Genomic DNA, 20,229 nt, shown 5'->3' with positions numbered 1-20,229 from the left:
GTTCAAATAAGACATTGATATCTACGGTCAATAAGTTGTAACTACCTGAAGAGGTCTTCCAGACATGGGTCAGTAGGTCACATGTATTCTTAGAATGTACACTAGTCAAATCATAATATATGAATATATTTTCTTTTCCAAGTTCTAAGGAACTGCATATGTGTGGCTTTAAGTACACCCCTATACTCACTATATTGTCAACACACAGACAGATAAAGATGTTCATATCCCAGAAACCCCCACATATTCAATAGTGAGAAATGGATCAAATAGTTAGAAAAGGAAGCAGGCTGAGAACATCCAGTACATACCCGACTGACACAGGCGTGGGCAGGGTGTCCACTCGCTGAAAGCAGTCACAAGACAGTCTTTCTTGCATGGGAGGAAACAAGGTCTTACAGTTTCTGGCCGTGTGGACTCTGGACATCTGTAGAGACAAAGAGACTATGTCAGTCTTTCAGAGAGAAGATGTGGATTGACTTAGAACTGGAAGATTGCAAGCCAAAAAGCCTGTTTCTTTCAGAAGTGATAAATGGAAGATTCAGACAATGATGCCCCTTGCACAGAAGGTCATAGCCAGAGGCAAACTCAAGCCAACTCCAGCTCACTTGATTCAGACTCTAAAGTACTGTTCACTACAGCAAGGAAAAAAGATGCCGTTCTTAAAATTATGAAAATGTCAACTGTCACACCATCGGGATCAGTTCAAATAATATTTGATATTTTTTCAGGATAAACAAGTCAATAACATTTTTTTTTCACACAATATATCCAATATATCCTGATACACTACAGAAGATGAAGAAGTTGTAGAGCAAGGTATGGGTACTCAAGAAGGAAAAGTCATTAAAGGTCAATTAAAATGTTGTGTGTCTCTGATTAAACACTTTGGAATATTTAAATAGTTGTTGTTTTCATGGAGCATATAGGTTAATGAGACAGGGAACACAAGATACGCAAACCACAGATAACAAATATGTTAGCTAGCATTCAGCACAGAAAAACATGAGAACTATTATTCCACTGATAATTAAGTTAATGTGTACAACTGGGAATGGAATTATATAATCAGCCACTTGGAAGAAACGAAGTTCTGGTAAACAACAAAAAAAGTTCTCTCTTAGCTTGTTTTTATCTTTCTGACATATTTGTCTTCTACAGCAGAAATAAAATAACAAGGGAGACAGAGAGCCACTTTAATATGCATATGTAGGATTTCAGTCCATAGGGTCCCCATAAAGTCCAGACATGTCATTTGGATTGAAGGAGTCTCCAGCTCTGGCCCCATCCCTTCCCTGGACAGTGGACATTGTTCATTGGAGATATCACTCCACATAATCCTTTTGTTTTAAAGTTATGTGAAGTATTTTGTCCTAGTGATGTGACAAATAACTAATGAACTTTGGATGGCAGGTTTGAGCCCCTTCAACTCACATGCTGAGCCCCTGACCTTCACAGTGATAGTACTTAGTGGGGTCGATAGGAAATGACTAATTTATGGGAGTGAAGTGCTCCCAGGAAGACTTGTCCTGGCATGAGAAAACTTGTTTCCTCTCCTTGTCCATCCCCATGTGAAGACACAGTGAGTGGTCCACTGAAAATCAGAAAGAATCCCTTATCAGACTCTGACCAGACTGTTATCTTGAGGCTCCTACCCTCCAAGACAGAGAAGTAATGCTGTTTCTTTGGGTCAATGCTCTATGGCAATTTCGATTATAGCAGCTCAAATATGACTAAGATGAAGGTCTCAAGATCATTAACCAAAAGCCTAAATGCAAGTTACTGGCAGAGTACCCCACCACAAAGGGTGTCATGAAGGTCCTGGTGAGACACTCTAAGGATCATTGCTTTAATGAGCACTAATGAACTGATGAGTTTTAAATTACAAAAATAAATAAATAAATAAATAAAACATTTAAAATTAAGAGGGAAAAGTCAGAAAGAGAAGAAGAAGACTGAGAGAGGATACAAGTGTTTGTTCATGGGGACCTGAAGGCATAGCGCAGGCAGACAAGCTGAAAAGACACAGTCAGCAGCACAGAAGGAGGAGAGAAAAGCTGGGCGCTCACCACTGATCTCCTCACTTTTCTATTGATGAGCTAGGTGCATTCTTACACTGCCAAGAGAAAGACACAAAACACCAGTTCTAAAAGAGGTTGTGTATCTGGGGAATGGTGTGTAGAATAGGGAATGGTTTGGGATTGACTGCATGCCACCATCGATCCTAGTACATTGTTCAACACTGTGTAGTATGTAACACTCCGATAAAAATAAATCACAGTGAAAAATGTACACACACACGAGAAATAATGAGTAATGAATAATAAATGAGTTCTTATTAGTGCATTATTATTAATCATTATTAATTCAAACAAACCATTATCAAATGGATTTTTTCAATGAGTAAAGCAGTAGGAGGAAGAGGCTCTTTATAAGGATATAGTGTCATTGAAACAACCCACTCCAGTAGGGAAAATTTATGTCCTACCTTAGTCAGACAGTAAAAAACACTGAAATCATTCCCGGGACTTTTATTCATACTCTGAGGTCTAATAAAAATAAAGTGAGCTGCCGTTTATCCTCGCCCCTCTGCTTCCTCTTGGGTCCCAGATCTGACAGTAGAGTACTGTGTAAACATGGCTGGGATGTCTCCAGTAATACCTGCTCGTCTGTGGAACAGAGAAGCAGGGCTCTGACACACCTAGGCAAAGTCCCTTTGGGCAATTAAACCATTGGTGGTGCCAACCTTCAAGTTTTCCATGCAGGGTGCATGATTATAGCCACTCTAGCAGGAATCAGTGTTACTCTCTCCTGGGGAAACAGTAGCATCTATCCTTTTGACTCTGGAAGTATCACTCATAATGCTGTTTACTGGGAGCAATTCTGGCCCTCTCTAAGGTGGACTCATCCCTATGCCTCATCCTTAAGGAACAGGAGCAACACTTCCACACCCTCCCTCAGAAAACTAGACCTACATAAAGTGCTTTATGGAAACAAGAAGCTGAGAGCTCCCCTAAAAGGGTTGTCTACACACAGTTCTGGTGTTCTCTGCCTGGGAAAACTCCAAGGTTGATTTTCTGTATTATCTCAGTGACTGATCACACCAAGAGCCGATACTGTTTATGTTGGAACTTACATATGTGTGTTCTACACATAACACTTCTGTTGCACACTAGTAGCTCTGATTGTCTTGGTGACAGAATTCTCTCTTTCCTATTTAAAATGCTACATAATAGCTCAGAAAAAGTAGTACCTGTCAGTGAGTCATTTACTATTTTCTCTAGCATTTCCAAGCTGAAAGCACAGCCTTAAAAACCAGGAAGATGTGGATTCACTGTTCAGTTAGCAGAAAAAGCATGGGTCTTTGCCACTGGGGATGACTTAAAACTTCCTACCTGCGTGTATACAAGGTGCCCTGAATGGCAGTGCTCTTGGTATTAGGTACGTGAAGTTCATTTTATACATACGGTCCCTTAGATGTATTGTGGGAAATTCTGCACACATTGTCTATTACTCTGATCATGCAGGTTGCAGCTCTATACCGACATAAAAAACATCAGTTGGAGCTACTAAGCCCTGCCAGTTCTCAGGATGTCTTTCTCATCACGGGGCATGCTCTGTGCACATCTCCCTAATCACTCATCCGACCCAGCAGCAGTCATCACGCTCAGCTGGATGGAGCCTATCTGCCAATATTTTATATACTAGATGTTTAAGCACAGCTTTTTCTTTTTTAAATTGTATCTCATACAAATACCAGGTATTTTCACAGTAAAGGCAGGGAATGCTTATCAGGAACTTTGGGAGGCTTGGGCTGTACGTTTTTAATCTTTGTTTTTATTTTTTATTTTAAACTATACAACTGGAAAGCACTGAATAATGAAACAAAACCCCAGAAATACCCATGTGAGCTCTGACTTCTGGTTGGGCAGTACACTGGCTGGTTCTCATTTTCTGATATGATCAGTTTTATTACTCATACAATGGTAACTTTCTCATACCCAATTGCATGAAAACTCAGACTCAGCAGTGTGAGAAGAGAAACTTTTTAGAAAACCATCACTTTAGTGCATTCATTCTCTACCCCAGAATTTTCCTTGTGGAATATTATTCTTTTTCTGTCCCTAACTCTCATCCCACCCCAACAAGTCCATGAATGACAGGGGGATCTGCCTGTGTTGTAATGGGCTATTACACTAAAAAGAACATAAGTGTTCATTTTTGGAAAGGGCAGAATGAGGCCTCTTTCAGTTGCTGGTAATCTCATAGGGCATTCTACTGGGGCATCATTTTCTGATTTCATTTAATGTGATTGACCTCAAGAATTTTAACTAAGTAAACTTGCTAAAGTCAACGCAGGTTGCTTGTATTTAGCAGGGTGGTTTGGAGACATACAGTAAGAATGAAAACCTCATTGTTTTGCAGCTTCATTAACACTATATAAAGTAATTAGCATTAACAATCTTCCAACTCTCTGTGCTGTGTTATGTGAAATATCCATCAAAGTGACTTTTGACCAAAAAAAACTATAGCAAAACTGGAGGTTATTCATCAAACTAATATTTTACAGTGTCATATATTTTTTCAAAAATATATACTACTTTCCAAATTAATCTTTAAGCTGTAAACTTTTAGTACTATGATTTATTTTAGCCACAAAACATCTTTATATTAATGCTTCAACTCTGCTGCAACTTAGCAGAGGAAATGGTTTATTGGGTTCTTACTTCCATGCCCATCACTGAAGGAAGTCAGGGCAGGAACTCAAGGGGGAATTTGAAGAAGAAATTATGGAGGATCACTGCTTGATGGACCACTCTCAGGCTGATGCTTAGCTAGCTTTCTTATACAACCCAAGGCCATCATCTCAGGGAAGAGTGCTGCCCACAGTAGGCTGGGACCCCCTACAGCAATTAAAAAACAAGCCAAACCCCTATAGACATGCCCAGAAGCCAGGCTGATTTGGGAAATCCCTGAATCAAGACTCTCTTCTCAAGTGACTTTGTGTTGTGTCCAGCTGACAGCAATTCCTACTATGACAGTTAACATTTGAACAAAGTGGCATGCTCAGTTATCTTTATAATAAGCTGTTACCCAAAGTAATTTTGAGATATTAGAGGACAATGAAGGCTGTTTAACATAAAGCTCAACTTTTCTTGTCGATGTAATACTTTTTTTGGTATGTGGTATTAACTTACATGGTAGATGTGAATCTCATTCCTATTGTCCTTTTGACAAGAAATAGAAAAACAATTACCTTAACACCAAGTGGACTTTTCTAGCTGTAGTTCTGAGTTAAAAAGGTAATCAGACTCCAAGCCTATCAAAGTTACCCTTTACAATAATGAGGAAAAATTCATTGCATGCCATATCGGGGTTACCCTATTGTTAAACTCTGTTTCTTTTTTTTATGTTTATTCTAGTGTTTAGTGGGCTCTAATGGCAGACCACATCTGTGCTGCCAGCACTCTTCTGGGCAGTTTTGTTCCCTTGGCTTTAGCTTCTGTGGTTTCCCTCGTATGCAGTCAATGGATCTTCTGTAGCGGTGTGGAAAAAAAAAATGGCACAGCCCTTCACCGTAGTGATGAGAATGGAGCCAGTGTATGAGTTGCCACAATAGGCATACAGTGTATTGAATCTGTCAGATAGGCAAATGAGTTTGCCTACATTACCAGAAAGTGAGGAGAGCTGGGCAGAACACTGCCTACATTTGTGCAGCAAATGTTTCTGCATCTCTCTGAGCATTAGCTTCATTCTGTCTTCGTTTTACCACCTGACTGCAGTACCTCTGGGTTCATGCACTTAGAGAATTGATAAATGAGTTTCTTTTTACTATGCTGAAAATTCCTATTTCCCAGGGGAAGGCTGACATCACCAAGCTGATGTCAATATGCCAAAATGTCTACCAGCACACTTTGGTGTCTCAGCACTCCTGTGATCAGTGTGGGGTCTTCAAGCACAGCAACAGGGGAATTTCTGAGAATAGGTCAACCACCCCATCTCTGACAGCATCTGAATCTGAGAAAGGGATAAAGGCAGAGATGAAACTCTCCCACTGGAGTTCTCTAGCCAGTTTCTTCTTTCCTATCATTCCTTGAAATGGTTTTTAGAGTCTGTGTTCTAGTTCCTATGTCAACATATCCCTTTACCTTTAAAAAATGTTTATCTTCATTACAGAGGATACAGTAAACACAACTATATTCTACTTAGGAGCATAGATTAGGCAGACCAAAATGTCCATGGTAGGAGAGATCTGGGAACCTAAACAATAGTAAAACATTACCCTTCAACATACAGACCCTGGCTCCAGGCTGACCTAATCCCCATAAGAACTGAGAAGAGCCAAAGATGCAGAGGTCAGCCCTAGAAAATGTGTTTGACTACTCAAATTCACTTCATGTATGTGGAGATCATTTAATCATCTTCATTGACTAATAAATACATTATAAATGCACTTCTGCTGTGTATGATTGAATGTGCTTAACTTTAAAGTATATGCATTGATCATAGATGGTTGAGTAATAAGAACCACATGGTCTGGAGAGATGGCTCAATGGTTAGGAGTATGTGTTGCTGTTCAAGAGAACCAGGGTTTGTTTCCCAGAAGTCAAGTAGGATGGCCCACAACCACCATAACCCCTAGTCCAGAAGAGCTCATGCCTTCTTCTGGCCTTTGTAGATACCTGTGTGTGTGTGTGTGTGTGCGCGCGCGCGTGCATGTGTGTGTGTGTGTGTGTGTGTGTGTGCGTGCGCGCGCACGTGTGCGCAAGCGCGTGCACGTGAATACACATGTACACGTGGATAAACTAAAATAAGTAATAAAGATTTTTTTCAAAGAACAACAAAGATTCTTGTTACTGTAGCACAAGCCTAGGGTTATCATTTGTTTGGTAATCACCTTCTATTAAAAATATCTGAGTATAAAATGATCATATGTACTTTCAGCAGAAAGCGGGAGGTACCTTTTGGTCATTACTTGTCCCACATGACTCTTGATGCAGAAGACTCTCCGTGTCTGAATGCCCACTCCACATGTTGCTTCTCCATTCCAGCCAATGGTCACATTGAAGGCGGTCACAAGAGTATTTTCAGAGCAGGGACCCCAAGCAGATGTTTCCCAGTAGAGATGTGTACAGGAATGATCATTGCATAGACGGTACTCTTGCAGTTCCTGATTACTAGGGCATGGCTTACCACCTGTGGAAATTTTAAATAAGAAAGAAAACTTTAATGATGATGATATCATTTTTGCTTTTGTTCTTTCTGTGGCTTGGAGACCTAAACTACTAGGTACGTCCCACCCTAAGATCAGGAATTTATGGCCTGTGCCACAACTGAAGGCTTGTGGTACATTCTTGTCTCCTGGTTTTCAGGCAGCAGATCCATGTTCAGCAGAATATAAAATTAATTTGGTATACTATCCACCTATGGAGCACACATCTCTGAAACGAAATCCAAGAGATCCACTTTTCTTTTGTTTGCAAGAGCTAGTCAATGAGATAGACCAACTCATGACCTTGGGGTGACAAGTGACCCTGAGCCAAATGAACTCTATATATAGGTAAATCAGTGACACGGAATAGGCTATAACCTTGGAGTGACGTTATGTCAAAAACAACTATGCATAATTCCCTTTCTTAAGGAAGATGTTATATTTCTCTGAGTGCCATTTTTAAAATGTTCATCCTCCAGGAAGCATTTTCCTTCGATTTGAGAAACCTAGAGGCATGTATTAAAATCTGGCAAGAGAGTGCTCATCTGAAATAGTCTGACAACCCACTATGCCCTGGCAGGGAGACCAGGCAGATGTTCACCTTTAAACCCTTGGCTGAATCAGATAACCAAACTTCATTACTATCTATTCTTTTACATTTTTATTCCAGTATAAGAAGCAGTGTGTCTCTGAAGTATTGATCTTCCTCTACTCATCCACACCACAATGTTTTATTTAGTAGGACAAATGGCTCGGATGCATAGTGTCCACTTTGTTATTTTTGTTCTAATATGAATCTTCAGCCTTCATTACAGAAATATCAAAGCTAGGATATATAAGAGCAGTTGCACTTTAAGATAACAAAAATTCTCTTTACTATGACCCGGGCTCTATGGCTCACGATCATAGTGCTGAAGTCTTGTTGAAGATGTTACTCACAGCTGGAGTCCACTATCCCACTGCTCTGATGGAGCCAAAGCCTAGGAGGCAGAGGAAGGACATGAAAGGAATGGAATGTGTGTCTGGGGACAGAGTCCATTGCCGGGAATGACAGGAACAACTGTCCCTTTAATTTGCTCTGAAGTTACTGTTCACATTCCCATAGCACCTTTTGCCTTCTTCAAAGCTATATTCATGGCTTTCATGTTCCCTCCCTGGCTCCTGGCACTAGGTATCCTTAAAATAGAAACCAGGACACAGATAAGTACCTTACAGGTGTTATTGGCAGTTCTTGGTGGGAAAGCCAACTCTCCTAATTCCTGTTTTGGAACACTTTATACCAGATAGATCCAGTTTAGTTCCCAGTTGTCTAAGATACCTGAGCCTGGATGTGTGATCATACTTTGCTCCCTTCTCTAAGCAGTGGAATAAAAAGAGAATCTAATTAACTAAACAATGACATTTGAGATTCAGGGCTAAAGCAATTTCTGTGGAAAGTTGAGCTCAGCGTGGATAAAATAGAGGCCTCACAGAGAAGAAAGCATGTGCAGAAATGAAATGGTTAATGCACATTTAAAGAAAGATACCATCTAAGTTTATTTACATGCATGACAAGAATGTTGCTGACCCTTATTCAATAACAAAGCTTCCAGTCAAGGTACTGAATCTGTCACTCACCTTCTCCAGCCAAAGCCAGGAGAGACCGCGACCTGGTTTGTTTGCCATCTGCATTTTTGTTTGAACAGGACTGGGAGCAAGATGACCACACCGTCCACTCACTCACCACACAGTCCATTCGGCAGGGAATATCGCAAGCCATCCGTTCTGGAGGAGGAGGCACTGGGCAGAGACTCCCTGATACTTCTTCTCCTGTAACCAAAGGGTTAGAGACAGTTGCTTAGTGATGAAAACCGAGGCCAGTCCAAGGAATTCAATGGTCCATTGCTGTCTCTAATATTCTACTTTGTCTAGGAAACCTTCAGCAGGTGTCCAACCCATGAAGTTTACACACAGAAGGACCTTCAGCTATCCATAATGTTTACGTCAAGGGAAATCTGCCAACAAGTAATGTGGTATTTAAAAAGGTAGATAATATGCCAATTTCTCATTTGTCATCCTTCATAGGGATGAAGTCCCTATGTTTGGAAACAATTTAGCCATTGATGACTGGAGCTAAGTATGACTGACATTTTAATGGCAGCTATATGGAACAAGCATTCACTCATCTTCAGAGTGCAGACCAGGGTGTCCTGAACATCATAATTGATGCCAACCATCATATCCACCCGATAAGGGATAATTTCTTCAATCTAGTTCCTTTCAGTGCTTTTGTCCCCGAATACCCAATATCTAGCAAGATTACCATATGATTTTTCTTCTTTGTGTCAAGGAATAAATAATACAATTACAGTACAAAGGCCCGTGGCTGAAATTACAGACTATGTTAACAAAAACTGAAAACCAGTCTCAGGCCCTTCCAAACACATTTGATAAAAATCCAATCAACTTTTAAATAAATAATAACTATACTTAAAACCGCACTACAAAACAACCAAATATCAAAGATGACCATTTTTGCTATTGACACTGGTTCTTTACTGCCCCTCTATAAATAACATTTACAATCCTTTGATATCGTGTCCTAATACAATTTTTGTAAGTTTTAAACCAAGGTAGGATAGTGCTTAACAGTGAGCTGATGGTTAGAAATAATGGGATCGTTTCTAAGTTACTTTCTATATCTCAAAAGGTTACAATAGTTTATTGAAGAAAAAAACCTTTTGGATCATTTATTTATCATTATGACAAATTCCTTACATATAATAATTCTCCTCTTCTCCCCTCCATCCATTCACAGTCTCCTCATAAACAGAGGACACAAAGAATAACGACATAAAATGTGGGATGACAACTACAGGAGACAGCTTTGTCTGAGTGACTTTACAGTTTGGAATTTTCGTGTTGTGCTAAGTCTGACACAGGAAAATAATGTCAAGGACAAGAGTGATTATCAAGTACCTCCTTGGTGTAGGCTACGTATTTTGCATATATCATGCATTCGTTCAGGTACCCTTAGGAGAAGCTCATGGGGGCCAGAATGTTCTATCTCAGTTCACAGATAAGGAGTCAGAGGGACAGAGTGGAAAACTGGCTCATAGTTACCCCTGGGACAATTGGGAATCACAGCAAAACCCTAATTCCCAGGCTTCCATTATCCCATTATCTGTGCTATGTAAAATCCCCTGGAGATGGATACTCTTTTCCGAGGATGTAAATAAAACAAGCCTACAGGAAGCCTGCCTCAAGGAGGAGACAGTGTGTGGTGAATATCTGCATTCATATTTGTAAATGAGGCCAGGCTCATTGCCCTTGAGGTACAAATAAAATTTTTCAAGCATATTATGAGAAGTAATAGAGATTCCAGCAGATAATCAAGCTGAAAGCTCAGTTCCAATCATTCCCCCTTCAGTCTCAATCTATTTTCAGGTTGAGTCCACACAGTGTACCCACCCCCTCCAAACTCAACACAGGAAGTCATCTAGGGGCACCTCATTCCCGCACTCAGAAGCCAGCAGGTGTGGGGGGGGGGAAGGGGCGAGGGGGCGAGGCGGAGAACCCAACCTACATCTAATCAAAATGCAATCCCTGCTCTTGCGGCTATGATTAGCATAATTTTGACACAAAGCATTCTAAAGTGATGGTCTGCGAAAAACATTTCCAGGGATGAGAGATACAGAAATCTTATGAAAAGTGTTTGTGGAAGTACTGGGTCAAACATGCAGAATGCTGCTAGTATTGACACTGTAAGCGAGCATCAGAGATTTCTCAGGAAACAAATGGGATTCAGTGCTTTACTACAACAGGACATTAACAGCCACACCTCCTCCCTTTAAGAAACGGCTCTCTAAAATAAATAGCATCTTTTTTTTTTTTACCCCCCCTATGTGTTAAAAAAGCTTTATATTAAAGAATCATGAAACTGGCTATTATTCAAGGGGTGGAAACTGTGCAGTGACTGCGATGGGATTAAAAACACAGGCTCAGTGTAATGAACCTCCAAAAGCCCATGTGCACCATCCAGGTGAGCTACAGACACGCAAAATTAAACAGAGTCCAAAAGTAAGTAGCAAATAAATGGCACAGGCAGAAAACCCCATCGGGATTCGCAACAGAAAACCTGTTGGAGTTAGTTGGTGTCATGATACACCCTTAACAAGAAGCAGAGGCAGGCCAGGATTGTTGACCCTGAGGGGAGGGTGCCTCAGGAGAGGGGAGCTCCTCTAAAGGCACAGTCAGGAACATAACATCATGTGGAAGGCAGACAATACTGATCGCCGATGAGATGAGACACATTGGGACAGTTCTTTGCCCTTCTGTTCTAAGGGATAATGGAAATGTGTGAACACGTTTTTACTTACCTCCCGTCTTTAAGCTCCCAGTCACTCCACCTTGTCATGACCTAAATTTTACCTCCTCTCCAGGCACCACACTTTGACGCCTCTCAGCATTCACTTCAGGTTCTCAAACACTTTCTAAAGCAAAGCTGTCTCGTGAAGTGATATAGCTATTACTGTTGCAATGCAACCGCATTATACCTAGCAACATTCTGACAGATTGTCCTTGCGGGCTAATGCCGGTCTATGAACAAACAGAGAGGCTTTAAGGAAACCAAACCGATAGCCATAAGCAGGCCTTGCAAAATCTCCTATGTCTTTTTTGTGTAAGAAATCTCACCAAAGAAAAATTACATAGGGAAACATGCCCCAGTCAGGTGAGTATTGGGATGAGAATTGTAGCTACCAGAAGCAATTGCTTCCCTCAAGGAGACTGCTTAACTTCCTTATTTTCTACTATCTCATTGTAATAATGAAATAAGAACGTCTTCTTTGAGGAGAGCCCAAGGATGATGGATTACTTAGACAACCCATCAGAAAAGTAATATACCACATGATAGATTCTCTATAAGAAGGACCCTTACAAGATGTTATACACATGCATGCATATACGCATACACGTGTGCACGCGCGCGCGCGCGCACACACACACACACACACACACACACACACGTGCACACCAATAGACTAAGGGCCTTTTCATTCAGTTTTTACAATGTAACCATAGAATGCACAAGTTGTACTTTTCTACTGGGTACACATCAGAGTCTCTGTAGAGGTAAATGAATGACATAGATATTTATAATCATCTAACCCATTTTGTTGATACAATGAAATAATGAACCCTTCAAAGTCCCATTACAGCATCTGGACCTGACAACATCACCCCCACCTAGATCCATGTCCTCATGTTTCTAATATGCATATCAGGCCATATGTGTGCAGGCTTTCTTGTTTACTGTCTTTTGGATGGATCAGCAAGACCAACTGACTCCAGGTGTGTGTGGGAAACACAGCAACTTACTAAAGAGAAGCTAACCCACTAATGATGAGTATTCATAAGCTCTGATAAGTTAATGTTATAATAAAACAGAGGGATGTTAGAGCAAAATTGAATTCATCTTCCAAGGGGAATACAAAATTACTCCCAGCCTTTACCAAAACCCCTGGAATCGATGCTAAACAAGACTTCTGAGTAGACTTACTAATCTATTTAGGGTCGCAGGATCTCTTCTGATCTCCGCATGTAATAATAAAAATTCAATATGATAAGGTTCTATAAAATGAACATAGTTTAAAAAAACAACCTGGTGTTCTTCAGAACATTCACAATGGTGTACAACATTAACAATATTTCCGTCACTTCAAACTTAAGGCAAATTTCCAGTAATCTCTCTATTGACCATTCCCATTGGCCCCTGTATATTAAATAAAAACATTTGGCTCAAACATGGGCTCCTGAATATGCTAATATATGCAAAACTTGTGCTGTTGTCTATTTCTCATCACAGTGCCACTGAATGACACCATTGGCTTATTTTGTTTTTAAATTTTATTTGGGTACAGACTGACACTCAGTTGCCCAGGCTGGGTTCTAACTTGGGCTACTCCTGCTTCAGTTTCCTGAGTAGCTTGGGTTACAGATATCCACAACTGCACCTGAATTCAGCATTAGCTATTAGTTAATATTTTTTAATTTGTCCAGTTCCAGGGTATATATATCCTAATGATAATCTTAAAGTAGTTTACTGAAGGTTCTCTGTGGCTACCAAGCAAGAAATTGCTTTGAACCGAACACTGGAATAGTTACCAGAGATTGACACTTTTTCTCTACATTAATATGTTCTATTCGACTTTCTGTGTCATGGTTCTATTACTCCTTTTTTATGATAAGTAAACAACATAGCATACAATTATTAGTTTCACAACCTAGATTACAAGTGTTCAAAATAATAAAAGAAAAAACAGCATGAAATATCCACATAAAATATGCAGTACGATTTGAAACACAAGGAGGCATTTGGTTATCTTGTCAACTTTGAGCTACTTTACTCTCCCAGAAATGATGCTCGCTAGCTACTTTATTGACGTTTCTACTTGTGTACTACTGTACCATGTATAGAAAATATTGAAGCCATTATCAAAAATACTCTACGTGCCATAAAAGTTTTATGACCTACTTAAATCTCAGAAAAGAATGCCAATAAATGCTGATTAAATGCTTGCCGACAGTGGAGCACACTATCAGCAGACTTTTCCAGAACAAATTAAGTGGAGTACATCTGTGTTTAATGCCGTATTTTAAATCTAAATGTTACCTCCCTGAAATGAAGTTGCCTCTGGCCACTTCCAGTTACGGAAATGTTTATACGTCAATGCAATAAAATATCGAGCCAAAGTTCAGGGGAAAGCAGATCTTACTTGCGACATTCTAATATTGTCAGCGACATGACTGCTGAGTCTGCTTGCTCATTTGAACTTAACATGTATGTGTGTATCTACTTTACATACACAGGGAGAGGAACAAAGAAACTTCTTCCTGGTGGTGTGCTATTAATAATAGTGATAATGATGAAACTTAAAACAGCTGTGTGGAGACAGCAATGGATCTAACGTTAAGGGAAGTCTATAGTGGGTCGAGCTAGCCATTCTTATCACCAGTGGTGCTTTACTGACCAGCCACATTAACGTCATGTGGTAAGTTAGCACTGTTGCTATACCCAAAGTATAGAGAAGCTTAAAAAGTTCATTTGTAAAATTTTGCACATAGTGTCTAAGCTAAGCCTGTAATCAGATCTGTAAGACATCGCAGGCTCTGGTCATCTCTGTTCTGATGTGTTGTCTACTGGTTCACAACCCCCATGAGTGTCTTTTTCCTTTACATTCTTTTAGCTGACACAAGACATGGAAAAGGGAGTCTGGAGAGTTTACTGTCAGCCACTAGTTAAAGAGTACAGGAAAGACTTGGCCCGACAAAGAAGATGCCTTGATTACCTGGCCCAAGTAACAAGGGATGGACAGGACAATGATTTCAAAAGTAGAAAAGGTAAGCTAATAAAAAGAAAGCAAAATTGAGAGGTAGAAGGATAAATAAAGCAGACCCACTGGGAAAATACAGAGGGTCAACAAAACAATACAATATATGATGCAAAAGATAATACAAAAATTATGGGAAAATATATAAGCATATTAGCATGTTTACAAAATGAGAAGCAACGAAAATCTAATCACCAATAGTAGAAGGAGAAAGAGAGAAATATGTGTAAAATGAATCCAGAAGCCACTCCAAAAGAAATGCTAAAATGATAGCATTTCAGGTAAGAATGGATAACAGACGAATAAAAGATATTTTCTAGGTGAATGTGTTAATGAAGGCCAGGAGTGGCTGAAACTTAACACCGTAGCAGGCAAGATGCCCTTCAGAAGCCCTTCCCAGTCCTGATGCCTATAATACTATCAAGACAGCAGCCAACACTTTTGATTGCGTAGAAAACACCCAGCACTACAGTGTAATCAGCTGCCCCCGAGGCCTTAATAAAAGAAAACACAAACGTGGTGCTTAGTAGCTGTCAGCTCCCAGAGAAACACATAACACATGCATTTAAAATTCACAGGAGTGCAGGGGAGGTGGTCCGCACTGCTCTTGCAGAAGAAGGCAACTGTGCTTAGTTCCCAGCATCCAAGCTAGGTGGCTCATAAACACCTTAACTCCAGCTCTAGTGGAGTGCCCTTTGACAGTGCACTCATGTTCACATACCCACATACACAACCTATCACCCACCCATGCCATGCATGCAGACATCATTTAAAATTAGTAACAACAGACTATCAGGGTTTAACAACAGTTCTACAAGACAGCACCTCTGCAATGCTCACTTTGCAGATGATAACCTCTACTTTTGGATACGTTAAATAACCGTACAAGGACAAACCCGAGTTCAGTAAGAGAGAGGCGGGATTTGAATCTGAGAAACCAAGCTCTGAAGTTCACAGCTCCAGTACTCTCAGATTTGATAGTCATTGCTTCTGTTTTCACTCAGGACACTGCCTGTACCTGTCTAGTCCACTGCCGCAGAGATGCTTTGTCAAGCTTGCTTTGAGGTGAGAGGAGCTGTCAAAGTCTGGGGACAGAATCTAGGATCGAGGAGCAAACGACAATTGTTCCAAAGGGGTCACACGGAGCCTAACGTGATGCCCAAGTGCTGAAACTTCTGTGTCCTTGGGCATATTCGCATATTCCAGGAGGAAGTATCCACTGTTTCTGTATGTGTGTGTATAATGTGAAGACTTCACACTATGGCTTCATCCTAAAGAACATTAAAACTTTTACAAAGTTGACAATGGTATCAATGAACTCACAGCTCCCAGTGTGACCAGGTAAGACAAAAGTGAGCAGTTGTCCCCTCGGTGTCATTTAGCACCATGTGCCCAAACAGATCTTTTTGGAGTTAATGCACATTGAAAAAAAAAATTCCTATTTTTTTGATTTTGTCTCTTCTAGTCTCAAAGAAGTGTGTGTGTGTGTGTGTGTGTGTGTGTGCATGCGTGCATGCGTGCGTGCATGCCTGTGTGTGTGTGTGTGTGCATGTACCAATGTTGAACTTTCTGGAGAAAGTTCATAGGGCCTCTAAGTGAGCTGTTTCTATTAAACTAACTTTGTTTGGGTTAGAAGCACACTTGCAGCCTTGGCTGCTGTCTTGAGTTCTTGTCCCAGTCTCAGATTTCTGGTACACAGCTATACCCGATCCTAAGCAAGCCCCCGTTTCCTGACCAGTCAGCACACAGGGGCTTAGGGTTAACGTCACAGGAGGCCACAGGGAGCAGCTGCCAGCACATGACTGTTTTATGTCTAAAGACTGGGCCCTAGCTTTTTCATTAGCCAATCCTAAACCTCCACACTCACATTTCATTACCCTGAATCCCACATACAGAATGGCAGGCACTATTTTCTCTTTTCTGCATATCTTCCCAAGGCTGTTCTCTCATGATACAGGAAACCAGACAATGAAGCTTCTGGAATAAGCTAACATCCTGAGAGCTACAGCCCTCTTCTCTTGATATTTGAATGATCTTCATACCTTACACATTTTTATATCTGAGATAATGGCCAGGATTCTATTATTGTTCACAGACTAGAAACCTGATCATAGTTAAAGCATAAAATCATTTAACTTCTTCCAGGCACTGTGGCACAACAGTAACTCTAGTACACAAACAGCTAAGGCAACGGAATTTGATTCCAAGGCCAGTGTGGGCTACAAGGGAGCTCTTGGCTACTGTGTGTTGTATAGTGATGTTCTGTCTCAATTGAAAAAACATACCCTACCTTTTCTAGAAAAAATGGATGGTTTAATATGGGGATTCTGTTGTCCAACGGCACAGAAAATCACACAGAATGTGTCAAAATATGGTCTCATGATTCCTATTTAATGCGGATGCCATATTTCTCAAGAGTTTCATTTTATTTTTAAACTGACAAGTTAAAGGAACATTGAGTAAGAACAGTAAGAAAAGTGGTGTAATTATATTTTAATTAAAAGTTAATTAAAAATAAATAGCGCACTATAAATTAAAATGTACATATTCTATTTATGTGTGTGTGTTCAGTTTTTGAGGCGACATCTCATGGAACTCAAACTGGCCTCAAACTCATTATGTGGTGGCTGAGGATAACTTTGAACTTCTGATTCTCCTGTTTCTACCTCTCAAGTTCTGGGTTTGCAAACACATGCCATTTAATGAGCAGAAATGACATCTGGTCAGATTGTCTTTGACACCCACTGAAATGTGACCTTGAGAACTTAAATTTCTTCAGGCCCTAAGTGTGTGCAATAAATGCAGAGAGAGACTGACTGTCAGCCCCGGTTATGTTATTGGGGCCAGTGATAGATCAAAGAGCTAATACAATATAATACTTGGAAAATTGCAAAGTACGATTTATATATAATGTGACTTTTTATTATGGGTGAAAATGAGAAAAATGGGCATTCCTCAGAGAAAAATGATCTAGGCCAAAGATATTCATCCCAATTTTATCCTAGGTGGGAAACTTCCAGGAGAATTGCAATTATTTTGAAAAGATGAGTAATAGCTTGTTGGTAAGCTGTCTGTAAAGGATTAGACTAGCTTCCAAAAGAGGTTTACCTTAAGAAAGTACTCAGGTTGCCTGGAATTTTTTTTCTAATACTGAAAAATCAATACTTTTAAGTTAGACCAGACAAGTCAATAGAGTAAACTGATAGCGTGTCGGTGATGAATAACCATCCCTCCGTAATTAACCTTCAGGAACATAATTAAGTGCCCATACATGGGGAATGTATCACAATTTAATTGCACAATTAAGAGGTTTTCAATTTCTCTAAATAACACTAATGGCTAAGACCATTCCTGACCACACCATTGATTGCTTTCCTGTGAATAATAATAATAATAAAATGGAAAAAATAAAGTCAAGGGTACGAATTTCATGAAGATGATCCTAAAAAGCAATTGTGAATTTGCTTTAACACTTTTATTTATCATCAAAAATATATTTTTAGATTACCACACATAAATGAACTTTTTGTATCGTCTAGATCTTACATGGTTTAGAAAGTGTACCATCTAGCATAGACCGCCATATAAGCAGTTCTGTCAACACACAAGTATACTCTCCCTGTGTGTTTGAATGTCTGTCATCTGTATCTCTCTCTCTCTCTCTCTCTCTCTCTCTCTCTCTCTCTCTCTCTCTTTCTCTCTCTCTCACACACACACACACATACACACACTCAAGCTTGGCTCCTTTCCCATTCCTAACCCTTGGCAATAATTGATCTGTTTTCTGTCCCTTTAGTTTTCCTTGTGCCCCAAGAATGTCATGCAAATAAAATTATGCAGCCAGCATCCCTGAGGTCCTACTTCTTGTGCTTAGCCAAGTGCACATGGGTTCATCTGCTCTGCACCCCTATCAATAATTCATCCCTTAGGCTGCTGAATGGCACTGGCTGCTTCAAGTGGATGTAGCGAATTTTGTTTACTCACTTCCCTGCTGAAAGACATTTGGGTTATATTCACGCTTATAAGATTATGAATAAAGCTGCTGAACAGGATTTTGCATGAATATAAATTTTTGTTTCCCTTGAGTAAACAATTAAGGGAGGGAAATGCTGGGTGTTGATTGGCAAACTGTTCCAAAACCTTGTGCCATTTTGCCTTGCCATGAGGAGATGGGTGGGAAGCCTAGCTGTACTTTGCCCACAGCGGCAGTTAGTGGATGAACTTATGCATTATTATTAGTATGCAGTAATATCGCACGACGTTGTTATTGTTTTTAACGGTTTATCATCTCAGACATCCCTTCATGTATTCCTCTTCTTTCTGCCAGGGCACCTTGTTTGGCGCAATCTGACTACAGTCCTAATTAGCCTGCTTGTTACTGTTAAATTAAGTAAGTTCTCCATACATTCTAGATAGACATCCTCTGTTAAATGTGACTTTCAAATGTATCAGTCTATGGTTTTTCTTTTCATTTTCTTAACACTATCTTCTGTAAAATAAAGGTTGTACCTTGGAAACATCTACTTTATCAACATTTTCTTCAACTTAAGGTTATCTCTGGAATGTATGAGGCTATTTTAGAAAAACATTTTCAAAACAGTAAGGGAATATACATATACATATATGTGTATATATATACATATATACACATATATATGTGTGTGCAGAGAGATGATGTTATGTATGTCATATGTATGTGTTCATATATGCAAATGTATGAACACATACTATGTGAGTGTGGAGGACAGAAGTTGACATTGGGTGTCTAACTTGATCACTCTAAAATTTTTTTTGAGGCAAGGTCTTTCACTGAATCTGAATTTAGAATGTTTAGGTGGCATTCTATGGATCCTTCTGTTACCATGGTTCCAGTGCTAAGATCATGTGTATGTGCCACCATGCTTAGAGTTATATGTAGGTTCTGGAGAATTGAAGTCAGATCCTCATGTTTGCATGGCAAGAAATTTAACAACGAAAATATTTCCAAGAACATTGTAAAATTTGTAAGATTTGAAAATATTCGCATTAGTAGCTAGAATTTGATAATCTTGTCCGGAAAGTGTTCTCCAGACAAGTCTCCAGGTGTACAACTAACATTGACCTTCATGTGATTTGCTAACACCCATTTTTTTTTTCCATGACCAAAACCTGCTCACATAACAACGAAGAGCCCAGCATCATCAAGATTCTGGGAGCAAGAGCATGGAATGAGAACAGATTTCTCTTTACAATGACATTGTGGACATTGTGTAGGTAGTGTTCCTTTTATATAGTCTCCCATCTGTATAAAGTGTTTGTCTTCCGATGCCAGACTTTCGATGTCAGTTACCAAGGGGGTCTCAAAGAACTTTGGATAAAGCAGTAAACAAGCAGCAAAAGGAAACATATTTGTCTGTTTCTAGTACTTTTAAAGCATCGTGTTCAGTCCAGGTCCCTTTAGGTCGAGTTTCTAACTCCCAAATTACCTGACAGGTAATATATTGTAGTGACTCTGGAGTCAGATTTCCTGCCTTAAAAGTCCTTTCCTGACATTTAATTGATGATTCTATTTAGCTTCTCTGTGTTGCAGCATTCTTGTTGGTCCATAAAGGTAGGTGTTACAGAAAGACTTTGAGACAAGAGAACTTATTCCATAATTTATACTAT

The 20,229-nt window shown here is 39.8% G+C and overlaps 1 protein-coding gene across 1 annotated transcript in view; it reads right to left on the bottom strand.

The window, feature by feature from the left end:
• Positions 1–20,229, bottom strand: part of LOC127236396 (thrombospondin type-1 domain-containing protein 7B-like) — a 177,878-nt gene that overhangs the window by 37,277 nt on the left and 120,372 nt on the right. The window contains exons 6-8 of the mRNA XM_051204014.1: positions 8,831–9,022; positions 6,963–7,197; positions 312–427 (exon numbers count right to left, since the gene is read on the bottom strand). Of these exons, the coding sequence (XP_051059971.1) occupies positions 312–427; positions 6,963–7,197; positions 8,831–9,022 (543 nt within the window). The remainder of the gene's footprint in view (positions 1–311; positions 428–6,962; positions 7,198–8,830; positions 9,023–20,229) is intronic.

The sequence above is a fragment of the Phodopus roborovskii genome, unplaced genomic scaffold, assembly GCF_943737965.1.
Source record: "Phodopus roborovskii unplaced genomic scaffold, PHOROB, whole genome shotgun sequence".
Classification (NCBI taxonomy): Eukaryota; Metazoa; Chordata; class Mammalia; order Rodentia; family Cricetidae; genus Phodopus; species Phodopus roborovskii.
Note: the sequence above shows the minus strand (reverse complement) of the source record. Positions and strands in the feature narration are given on the sequence as shown.